This window comes from Podarcis vaucheri (genome assembly GCF_965113315.1).
Source record: "Podarcis vaucheri genome assembly, chromosome: Z".
NCBI classification, from domain to species: domain Eukaryota; kingdom Metazoa; phylum Chordata; class Lepidosauria; order Squamata; family Lacertidae; genus Podarcis; species Podarcis vaucheri.
The window spans coordinates 16,798,439-16,810,882 of record NC_138758.1 but is presented as its reverse complement, the minus strand read 5'-3'; the positions used below and the strand labels follow the sequence as shown (position 1 = coordinate 16,810,882).

The 12,444-nt window shown below is 40.5% G+C and overlaps 1 protein-coding gene across 7 annotated transcripts in view; it reads right to left on the bottom strand.

Moving 5' to 3' along the window:
- DIAPH2 (diaphanous related formin 2) overlaps nucleotides 1-12,444 on the bottom strand; it is a 352,430-nt gene that overhangs the window by 86,136 nt on the left and 253,850 nt on the right. For 4 of the 7 annotated variants that reach the window (XM_082208586.1, XM_082208587.1, XM_082208588.1 and 1 more), the window contains 2 exons: nucleotides 2,330-2,425; nucleotides 552-1,917 (listed from right to left, as the gene is read on the bottom strand). In XM_082208586.1, coding sequence (XP_082064712.1) covers nucleotides 1,760-1,917; nucleotides 2,330-2,425 — 254 coding nt within the window. In that variant the 3' untranslated portion in view covers nucleotides 552-1,759. Of the gene's footprint in view, nucleotides 1-551; nucleotides 1,918-2,329; nucleotides 2,426-12,444 lie in introns of those variants that run through there. The other 3 variants (XM_082208590.1, XM_082208591.1, XM_082208592.1) reach the window with 1 other exon arrangement.

Below are 12,444 nucleotides of genomic sequence, written 5' to 3'. Positions count from 1 at the left end.
TGTAATTCGATGTTAAAAGATTTAGCAGCTTAGTGGATTTTTTTAAAAAAGAAAAATTGTTAGAAATGTGTATGTGGGGGGGTGCTTAAACTAATATTAGAGGGAATATATTTCAGAATTGGTCTTGTTTTATAATCTCATAGCCTGAGGCTAGGATAAAAGGTCATGGATAATTGGTGAAAGAGTGATGGATACTGTTCAACATATGTCCTTTTAAGAAGTTTCTGGTATGACAGGATGCTGGCAGAATTGTTTAAAGGAGAAGGGATTTCACTATCATTGAATCATTAAAAAGGAAAGCCAGGTAAGATTCAAATTCCACATTTAAAATACTCATCCCCTTTACAATATTTACATAAGTAGGAGAGAGAGAAATTGTGACTACTTAAAATGTTTCAGTGCCAGTGTGATTTAATCATATTTCATGTAGATGTGCAGTAGTAGAAGAGCAAACATTTTGCTCACATGCAGCTGATTGTATTACAACAGTCAAAACCTCAGTGAATATGTAGGGTGCACTTTTCCTTTTTACAGCATAAATAGGCAGAAAGTTGATGCAACAATATTTAATTATATTTCGTTCAGTCAAAATAAAATAAATAAACCATTAGTTTGCTATACCATGTTTTGTGACATATGAATGAACACCTGAAATACAGTTTTTACTATTAAATCTGTATGTCTGAACCTGTATTAGGATACAATACTGAGTCCTTGGGAAAGGTAGGCCACTCAGTGTCAAAAGTACATAAAAAGAAACATTAAATATACACTTCGTTTTGTGGACTTGTACTTCAGACTACAATAAGCCTTTAATATGCACAGACTAAATGTGACATTTACAACACATTATGGTAGGATCAATACTACAACCTCCTATTTGAATTTACTCTACAGGGCAATTAGTAGGATTTGTGGAGGCTATTTGTGAAAATATTAGATGGTGTAAACTGATTAGACAGCAAAGAAGCTAAGGAAAACATATTACTTTGTCTCAACAAAGAGAATCCTCCTTTATACCTGGGAGCATTCTGTCTTATCTATGTATCTATCAGAAAACATTTTAGCTAATACTATTTCTATAAACACAGGTACACGGGATACAATTCCACCTCCCAGCCAAAGATTACTCATAATAACCTTCTGCAATAATCAGATTTGTTGACAGCTTACAATTTTGTAAGATTGCATAAGGAGTCTGTCCACTGGTTCCCTTTCATGATCATATTTAAAATTCCTAGCAATTTCATATGAACAGGAGTTGAACAAGGAAGGAAGGAGATGTAACAATCTTCCTCACCCACAACTACAACCAGCAAAGGCTAATATTCCTGGATCCAACAAAGGGACAAGGAAGCATTACATTGCATCTCTGTCCTAGAATTCTGTAGAATTACAATACAATCTATTGCTTTCTTCAGTTGGTAAATTATACCCCACTCTCCCTGTGCCTATATTGAGACCTAGCACTAAATCATTTCTTTTTCTTTGCAAAGTAAATATATACACAATAAAAACTTAGTATAAATATAGTAAATATTAACAAATGGTTAGCAAATATGTATGCATTTTTATAGTCACATATCACTTTTAAGTAACACTAAAGTAGGTTATAGTCTTATGTGCACAGACAATCATAAGCCTTAGGTTCACCCATTCCCTTCTTCCCCATCCTCATGTACCACAACCAGAAACTTCTGATCCTAGTGTGTGAAAATCAAAAGGTCAGTTTCCTCTTCCAACTCCTATATCTGTGCTTTCAGTCTCTCAAGCCAATTCCTGCTTCAGCTTCAAATGCTTCCTCCTCTATTCCAAGAAGTCTGCGCTGAGTGTGTTCTCCCTCCCCGCTGTTAGAGTTGGCTGAGCAGGCACAGGGTGCTTCTTGGCAGGACCAATCTTGCATCAGTAACTGCTCGACTTAAATATACAAAGCAGGATATACCTCTTCAAAAATAGATTGACTGATGCCAAAGTGCAGCAAGCAAATAAACAAAATCTAACTATAATAAAAATTCCCAGAGTCTAAAGATTTCAGCTAAGTCAATTTAATTATGGTGATGATTTTCCACAAACTGTTGAATGTTTATTTATATTTAATGCTGTATCAAGCACACAGGGAACCCTCTACTCCTTTCTTTTTTGCCCTCTACAATTATCTGTAGATACAGTTAGAATTTTAAAACTTGTGAATGCATATACATGTCCTGATGAGTTTTCACATGAGTCAAAAACAGTAATACAAGCTTTCCCCAAACAGACTCCCTCCCCCCCTGACTTTGAACATTAGATACATTTCCTCATCCCCAAAAAAGTTCAGTAAATGTCCTACCCTGAGTTCTTGGCGTTCGTTTCCTGCGATCCCTGAATGCTGCCCCAGATTGCAGTGCCTCAAGTAGATTATCCATCACTCCTGTCTCGTCGCCCTCTGTGAATGGCAGAGGAAGTAAAATTAATCTCTTTGCAATTAAGGCTATAACACAGGGAAAAAATATGAAAAGAAAAAATAGGGTCACATTTACATAAAACCACTAAATTAAAGACATATATTTTACTGTAATGAAAGCTGTCAGTTTCATGTTACACCATTGACTAGTTTGTTTATGAAGTTCTATTAAACAAAATTGATGCCAACCTCACTCGCTGTTCTTCTGACTTTAAGACCTTGTCTCCTGTATTATTGATGACATGTTCCATATGCAAATAAACAGGTGCTGATCAGGAACATCTTTTGCAGTCCTAAGTTCCTTTTGAAAGATCCCTACGCAAGCCTGCTTAGCAGAATTGATGCACATGAAACAATTTGATACACTCATCAACACCAGGTGAACTTCCCATAAGTTTTAATAAGGAGCAAAGACATCACTGCCATTCCATTCAGTATAGACAAGGAGCTCTTCCATACATGACCTTCACTCACTTTAATAGTAGGGGTATATACAATGGAACAAGCAAAACAAATTATTAATCTGCCACGTATGTTGAAGTAAATGGGAAAGCAGGGAATTCATTTTTAGTCCTCTCAGGTACCAAGGTCACACTTTATACAACTGTTCTCTCTCTCCCACACCCATGTTAATACTTTAGGCAGACGCAATTATACTAAAACTTACTTATTCAAATAAAGAACCTGCAAGTGAAGAACGACGAAAGGAAACATAATGCTCCCCGAATCCATAGGCAGAAAATAATCCACCACTTTAAGAAGTGAGGGCTGGGTGTGTGTGTCTTAAAATCTCTTTTATCCCTAGTATACTATGGGAAGCTGGTTAAAATGATTTATTTAATTATTTGTCCAATCCTCACTTGCATGGTTAACACTTCATGTTTCAATTTGTTTTGTTAATAAGGTCTTGGAGAGGTATGTAATAATGCAAGATATACAGGGCAGAAACAGCTATAAGTAGTAGAAGACCAATGAACCATGATGCTTATTTTCTTCCTACCCACATTATAGGCTTATCTGCAAAAGCTAACTATATAGTCTGGAAGCAAATAACAAGAGTTTGATATTATTATTACTATTTTTATTCTGCCCATACCTATGGCTTGTCTGTAATCAAATACAATGTAACTGTACATCACTTTGATGCAACTTGGATTATTATGTTCAGCATACTGAACACCATTTAGTGAGACAAATAAAAGTAACATTATATATAAAGTTTACAAACATGCTTTCAGCCATACACACACATTATAGACTCATATCTTTTAATGGGCATTAAACGTTCCTGCCTACCTGCCAAATTGCAGCCTATACACATATGAATATTTCAAATAGAAATGATAGAAATGTTTACAGACATATACATAATCCATACACACCTCCATTACAATTGTATTTACTTGTTCATTATGATGCGTTACAATGGTAATCTGAGCTGAAATGATGTAATGTTCTCCATGTCAGAAAGTACTATCTCAAAATGGAGACATGATCTTCATCTTTAGAAAAGCACTTGATATCACTTCCATGGGGAAAAGTGAACCATTTCAGAAAGCTGGTGAGATTGTATATCTGAACATTCATCCCCAAACACAAACGCAAATCCTCCCAATACACAGAAAACAAGGATATCACCAAGATGACTAGTGTCAGTGCTGTTTTTCTAGAAAAAGAGATGCCGGAACTCACCATGAATACCTCCCTTGTTCTCTTATAATGGCAATGGCACCAAGCAGGTGATCTCACACTTGCCTTTAGAAATTATAGTTCTATGAAGACTCTACCATCTGATTTTTGGAAGGTTTAGAAATCATTACTTATTCTTAGCAAACACCATTCTTTATTGAGGCTGAAAATCAATGGGAGTTGTGGGTTGGAAGTCAGCAATCTAAGAGTCATTGCATGCAAAATAGTAATAAAAGAGCCTTAGAGGGTGCATGTATATTTTCAGCTAGAGCATGATTCAGTTTGAACGCTTGTAAAAACTAATAAAAGGTGAACCCCAGAAACTAATAACCTGGAATCAGAAAGCTCCCTCACCACCTCCTGTTGAAAGGCCACAGAAATAGGGGGAGAAGCCATACCCAAGGCAGAAAATGAGAGGAACCCCCCAAACTGGAAAACCCAATTAAAGTTCCAAACCCTGACAGCCCCAACCCAACCTACCTGAGAGCAAGAGAGTAGACAGCAATACTTTTGCTGATCAGGTGAATAAGGTAGACCCAATATTAAGACACAGGAGGAACCAGGAGATAAGGAACAAAACTGGGCAGAAAAAATGGACTGAGAAGCAAAAACAAAAACCCAACTGACACCATTCAGGTGCACACACAATCCCAGCACAGAATGGCACTCTTGTCTAAACGGCATATTGACAGGACCCTCCTGAAGCTGCTCCAACTTTCCAGTATACATGCAGCTGAAGCTATTAAAAAAAGCAGGGAGAATGAGTGATCTCACTAACAGGAATAGTTCAAATGCCCTACTGATAAAAGTTTGGGTTGGATGTGGGTGATCTGGCCAGAGCAGAGAAAGATAGAATACCTGAGAACATGGAGCACAGCAGCAAAAAAAAAAAAAAAAAAAAAAAAAAAAAAAACAAGCCTCAAGCGCTTGTGTTGAATGTGCCGTTGAGGAACACTTCAAAATGGCAGCCCTGCCCAAAGTTTATTGAGGGAAACAACTCTGTCCAGCCCTGCCGCAGCCATGAACCACACAGAAAAACCTCTATGAACTAAACTAAGCAGCTAGAAAGAATGCCCTGGGTGTAAAGTGCCCCTGCCCAGTGAGGGAAGAGGAGAAAAAGAAAAAGAAAAAAGAGAAGGACAACCTGAGGGAAGCATTCAATCACACCAAATCACTTACAACCCAAACAAAGAATCTAAACTGAAAGAATGAACACTTTTCACTATCAGTAAAAAGAAAACTTTTTTGCTCAAGAATACGATCAAGAAAACAAGCTTCTACCAAGGACTGCTCAGAACAAACCTGCAAACAGGTAGCCCCTCCCCCTGGACAGGAGGACAGTAGAATACAGGACCCTACTGGCCATCACTAGTGGGAAGTGTCATCCCAATCACAGGAATTTCCTCCATCTGAATCCAGCAAAAGAACTTTGTTAAGATTGCTTTTAGTGCATAACCAATAACCCTCCTACTGTGAGGCTGCCTGAAGACATAACAGAAAGGTACAACCATCGTCTGATCCCAGTGCAATAACTCCCATTGCTTTGACAAGTTTTCAGATTGGCTTCAGTTTCTTCAGTATGCTTGCTTAACAATCCAGCCTAGTTAACTTCAAGTATTTCTGCTGTTTTGTACATTGCTCTGATCCATGAAATCTGAAGAGGAATATGAAATGATTCAAAACTGAAGGTGATGGGAGGAATTTAAGCACAATTCCCCTTAAGCTTAATATCATCAACCATTTGGATGTGGGTTGTTGAAGTTTCCATCTGAAAGCTGCTTAAGTGTAGCTTTTGTACGGCATTAATTTATCACACGACCATAGAATTGTAGAGTTGGAAGGGACTGCGCTAGTCCAACCCCCTGTAATGCAGGAAATTCAGCTAAATCATACATGAAGGATGGCCACTGAACCTCTGAAAAAGGGAACTGGAGACTACTTAGAGACAAAATTGATGCAGAGCTGGATGATGAAATGACAAAATTGGAGAAAGCACATGGTGAAATGAAAATACCTTTCATACAAGGGCTTGGAGGGGAAGGGGAAGATTAAACCATAACTGGTCATCTGGATCTGGCATTGATGTAATTGACGGGGGGGGGGGAGAGCTTTGGGAAAACTTCAGTCCTGCCTTTCTTCAGTTCTAACAGAAAGCATTTGACATACTAATTGGAGTGAATTCAGAGAATGATGCTACTAAATTTATGGTACTCTCTCTGGAAAAAGAGTGGAAGAAACGTAAATGGAAAGTCCTGGAGGAGGAGATTAGAATACTAGGGTAAATACAACAGGAAATGGAAACAAGAAAGGATATGGAATTTGAACATATGGAACTGGGTGAGAATTAAAGGATATGTAACAATAAAAGAATTGTGGAATATTATTCCAATATGTGATCACAATGGAGAAATTTTAACATGGACATGGATGGAAGAATGTACTATTACTTGGTATGGTGGTGGGAGTTAAAGGAGAAAAAGTTGGTATTAAAGAAAAAAACATGGTTGACATATACCAATAATAAAACAATTCAGGAACACCTCTTGGACTTTTCGTGGGGAAAAGAAATGAATGATTTTGAGATGCTGTGACTTTTACATTAATTTTCTGTATCTTATTCTATAATGAAGAACTTTAATAAAACCCTTACAAACTGAAAGCTGTCTTTTGCATCATCCTAATTTGTGGGGATAATTTTAGAATAGTTCCTCACCACTCTAGAAAACTGCAGAAGTAGGGAAATGGTGAATTATAGTATGTACAGTTTGGTAAATGGCTGCCTGTATTTGCCCCATGCAAAAACACTCCTGAAGGTAGAAGATCGCTCTTTTGCTAATGCTATGAGCTGCTGCTTCAGCAGAATAAATTCACAAGAGAAAGACATGACAGTCTTAAAAGACTGATAATCTGTGCTCAGAATCTGTTGCTGCAATTTATATTTCTTTCCTCACAAATGGTAGCTGGGAATGAAATAATGTTGAATTACTCCATTCCATCTTAAAAAAAAATAATACATGAAAATGTAATATTCATTTAAGTGTACTTTTCATACTAACAACCAGTCCTCTGCAAAGTGATTTTCTATTTAATGCCTCAAATGTCTTTTGGTATAATTTAGAAGCAAAGGGGAAAAATGGACTGAGGGCTAAATGCTAGAAGCACTTTTATAAGCTAGTTGCGTCACCACTAAACCTTGTTGCTAAATGTTGTTCTCTTAAAGTGGCATTTCCCAGTTCACAGCTATGCAACTCAGCCAATTTAGATATGTAAAAGACTCTGCTCTGCTACGCACTCAGTGATAGTTTTTAGCAATTTGTGCATGAACGGAACAAGCTGTTAAAGGTGGAGACCCAGGATAGTGCTCATCAGGCACACTAGGCTACCAAACCTAGTTTGGAAGATGTAACAGGGTTTAGTAAGTTGGGAGTCTGTGGCAGAGAGCAGTGGGATGAGGGAGGCCAAGATGAATTAGGCTGGTGAAGAAGCATGGGTGTCTCCCCTTCCTGCTGCAATAAGCTCCCTCCCCCTTTGTCTTCCAGAATCAGAAGAGGCATAAAAGGGGGAGGGGGGTTGGCTGCACACAAGCACAGTTTCCAATTGTTTGGAAAAAGCCCTGAGGAAGTAGGGACTTTCAGGCTTCACAATTGATTTTCATAGATGAAGGCAACCAGGAATAAGCTGCTCTCTTCATTAGCAATGGCATTCTATAAAGTTTGTGGGGATTGTATTTTTGCCAATAAACTCCATCTTTGAACTGTGTGATCACTGACCAGCACGCTCCTGTGACATATATGTACTTCTTGACTATTTCTGCTATGTAAATATTTTCATGTTCTAAGCCACCTTCAGCATTGTTTTAATAATAATAATAATAATAATAATAATAATAATAATAATAATAATAATAATTTCTTTATACATCTGGCTGAGTTTCCCCAGCCACTCTGGGAAGCTCCCAATTGAGTGTTAAAAACAATACAGCATTCAATATTAAAAACTTCTCTAAACAAGGCTGCCTTCAGATGTCTTTTAAAGATGGGAAAGCTGCTTATTTCCTTCACATCTGAAGGGAGGGTGTTCCACAGGGCAGGTGCCACTACCAATAAGGCCCTCTGTCTGGTTCCCTGTAACCTCACTTCTCGCAATGAGGGAACCTCCAGAAAGCCCTCGGAGCTGGATCTCAGTGTCCGGGCTGAATGATGAGGGTGGAGACGCTCCTTCAGGTATACAGGACTGAGGCCGTTTAGGGGTTTAAAGGTCAGCACCAACACCAACGGAAACATACTGGGAGCCAATGCAGATCTCTCCGGACAGGTGTTATGTGGTTCCAGCAGCCACTCCCAGTCACCAGTCTAGCTGGATTCTGGATTAATTGTAATTTCCGGGTCACCTTCAAAGGTAGCCCCACATAGAGCGCATTGCAGTAGTCCAAGCGGGCGTTAACTAGAGCATGCACCACTCTGGCGAGACAGTCCGCAGGCAGGTAGGGTCTCAGGTAGGGTGGAGCTGGTAGACAGCTGCCCTGGACACAGAATTAACCTGCGCCTCCATGGACAGCTGTGAGTCCAAAATGACTCCCAGGCTGCACACCTGGTCCTTCAGGGGCACAGTTACCCCATTCAGGACCAGGGAGTCCCCCACACCCACCTGCCTCCTGTCCCCCAAAAAGTACTTCTGGCTTGTCAGGATTCAACCTCAATCTGTTAGCCGCCATCCATCCTTCAACTGCCTCCAGACACTCACACAGGACCTTCACCGCCTTCACTGGTTCTGATTTAAAAGAAAGGTAGAGCTGGGTATCATCTGCATACTGGTGAACACTCAGCCCAACCCCACTTGATGATCTCTCCCAGCGGCTTCATATAGATATTAAAAAGCATGGGGGAGAGGACAGAACCCTGAGGCACCCCACAAGTGAGAACCCAGGGGTCTGAACACTCATCCCCCAACACCACTTTCTGAACATGGCCCAGGAGGAAGGAGCGGAACCACTGTATAACAGTGCCCCCAGCTCCCAGCCCCTCTAGACGGTCCAGAAGAAAGTTATGGTTGATGGTGTCAAAGGCCACTGAGAGATCCAGCAGAACTAGGAAACAGCTCTCATCTTTGTCCCTAGCCTGCCAGAGATCATCAACCAGCGCGACCAAGGCAGTTTCAGTCCCATGGTGAGGCCTGAATCTTGATTGGAAGGTATCCAAATGGTCCACATCCTCCAGGGATGCTTGGAGTTGATAAGCAACCACCCGCTCAATCACCTTGCCCAAGAATGGTAGACTTGAGACTGGGCGATAGTTGGCCATATTGGCCAGGTCTAAAGATGTTTTTTTAAGAAGTGGTTTAATGACCGCCTCTTTCAGCAGGTCTGGGAAGGCTCCCTCACAGAGGGAAGCATTCACAACCCCACAGAGCCCATCCCCCAGCCCTTCCCAGCTTGCTTTTATTAGCCAGGATGGGCAAGGATCAAGGAGACAGTTGGTCGGTTTCACTAGTCCAAGCAGCCTATCCACATCCTCGGAGATAACAGATTGGAATTGATCCCATGTAACATGACTAGACAAGACTCCAGCACTCTCCCGCCCTGGCCCTGCTCCCACGGTGGGGTCTACCTCCTTCCGAATCTGAGTGACTTTATCTGCAAAAAACTTTGCAAAAGCATTGCAGGAGATTTGGGGGTCCCTACCAGGCCCCAGTGACAAAGGTGGTTCCGATAGATTGCAAACCACCTGAAAGAGTCTCCTGTTGCTGTTTTCTGCAGATGCAATAGAGGCGGTGAAGAAGGTCTTCTGTTGCCATTGCCACTTGGTAGGCTCAATGTTGAGCTCTAGCCCGTGTGGTCTGATTCAGAATGAGTTTTCCACCACCAGAAACTACAGAAATATACAAATATTATGGTGATCGGCTTTCATTATGCAAGTGCTAATGCCTGCACCACCTATACTCATGCAGCAAGAAGTAACCCCTCCCACCATGCCAAAGCAAGGAAGAGGGAACACCCCACCCTGTCATGGCTGTGCTGGAACCACTGCTTTCTGCGATTCCAGGAGGGGACAGTTTCAGCTCCAAGGGCCAACTGAAGGTTCCCTCACTATGAGATGTGAGGCTACAGGGAACCAGGCAGGGGGCCTTTTTGGTAGTCTCATCTGCCCTGTGGAACACCTTCCCATTAGATGTCAATAAAATAAACAACTATCTGACTTTTAGAAGACATCTGAAGGCAGCCCTGTTTGGGGAAGTTTCTAATGTTTAATGTTTTACTATGTTTGATGTTTTAATTTGTTGGAAGCCTTCCAGAGTGGCTGGGGGAACCAAGTCAGATGGGTGGCATATAAATAATAAGTTGTTGAAATTAATCCTCAACAAATCTAGTTGCTGAGGTAACCCTTATAATTCAGTTCTCAAGGCACATTTATGAATGCTTCCTTGATAAATGCCATCACGAAAACATCAGATAAGCATCTGTGTTCAATGCAAAGGTCTTATGATCTCCTTTGCAGTTAAGCCTGAAAGTATTATGATTGCTATTTGACACAGTGATAAGTGAAAAGGCCTCTTAATTCAGTAACTCAGTCAAAATCAGCAGTAAGTATTACAGTAAAACTATATAAATATATTATTTTACAAGCTCCTATTTTTATGTAGTATCCAGTCTTTCACTAGAATCCAAAAGTGTTAGCTCTTTCTTCCTAGAATACTAAGTCTTTTAATTCAAGCAGTAGGAATGAGGAAAAGAAAGCTGGCTGAGGCATATTCCAAGGCTCATTGACTTAAATAACTTCTTGCCAAAATTTTACTGTTCTTCAACACAGGGGACACTTAGGGTCTCTGCAGGAAACCTTTAATGGGCCATCTTGAAGAACAATATATGTGAGCAAATGTGCCATCATACTTTTGGTATATCTAAAAAGGTAAAGGTAAGGCACCCCTGACAGTTAAGTACAGTCGCGAACAACTCTGGGGTTTTGGGGCTCATCTTTCTTTACTGGCCAAGGGAGCCAATGTTTGTCCGCAGACAGTTTTTCTGGGTCATGTGGCCAGCATGACTAAGCCGCTTCTGGCGAAACCAGAGCAGCGCACAGAAACACTGTTTCCCTTCCTGCTGGAGCAGTACCTATTTATCTACTTGCACTTTGACGTGCTTTCGAACTGCTAGGTTGGAAGGAGCTGGGACCGAGCAATGGGAGCTCACCCCGTCGTGGGGATTCAAACTGCTGGCCTTCTGATCGGCAAGCCCTAGGCTCAGTGGTTTAGACCACAGCACCACCTGCATCCCTAGGCTTGGTATATCTAAGGTATACTAATTATATTTTTTTCATAATACAGAGAGGAACACACTGCACAGTCAACATTAACATAGTGCATTCACACACCAGCAACTACTATATTCTTGAAGTCCTTAAATGTCTTCAGACCAGGACTCATCTTTAATTCCAATCTGCAACACAGACTTCAAAAAACCTTAAAATATTTGTCTTTTTGTTTTACTACTACTGTCCTTTCATCCCTCTTCCCTAAAAAAAAAAAAAAAGCTAACAGGTTTCACCTGGTGATTCTTAGATAATGGATCCAGATTTACCAGCTGAAAGACAATGCTGTGGTCCAATAAGAAATGGTATGTGTGTACACACACACACACACACACACACACACACACTGGCAGGGAGAGGGAAGCACCTTCACTGGCCCAGTAGATCAGCTACCCTTGTGTCCAAAGGTGTGACATAATAAATAAATTCATATCCTACCTTTTACCCAAGGATCTCTAGGTGGCATATATGGTTCTCTTCCTCCCCCTTTAATCAACTATGTGAGGTAAGTTAGGCTGAGAGACTGTGACTGGTGCAAGGTCACCCAGTGACTTTCATGGCTGAACAGGGATTTACCGCCAGCCTTCCAGGTCTAATTACTACTAACCACTACTGGGCATGAAACTGTACTCATAATCTCTTCAAGCTTTTAAAATATATATCCTTAACCATTCATTTGGATTTTGTGTGCAAAGGTAGGCCAGTTAAGTGGTGTGAAATTTTTAGGCAGAATATAGAATTAACCAAAATATTGCAGAAACTGTTTGTAATTTTTAACCCATGTATCAACACTTTTTATGCTTGCATCCCAAATTGTATGCTGTGCATTATACTTCTTATACTGTACCTTATCTGCTTCTCTTTTTCAAGATGATAATGACAACAGCATGCATTGGCGCCGGAAAAAAAATGACATCACCACCCAACAGCTGCTAGCCTTGGGCTACATTTAATTTGACACCTGGTAAGTACTTCTGAAAAATCCCCCAAATGACTTTAAATACACTG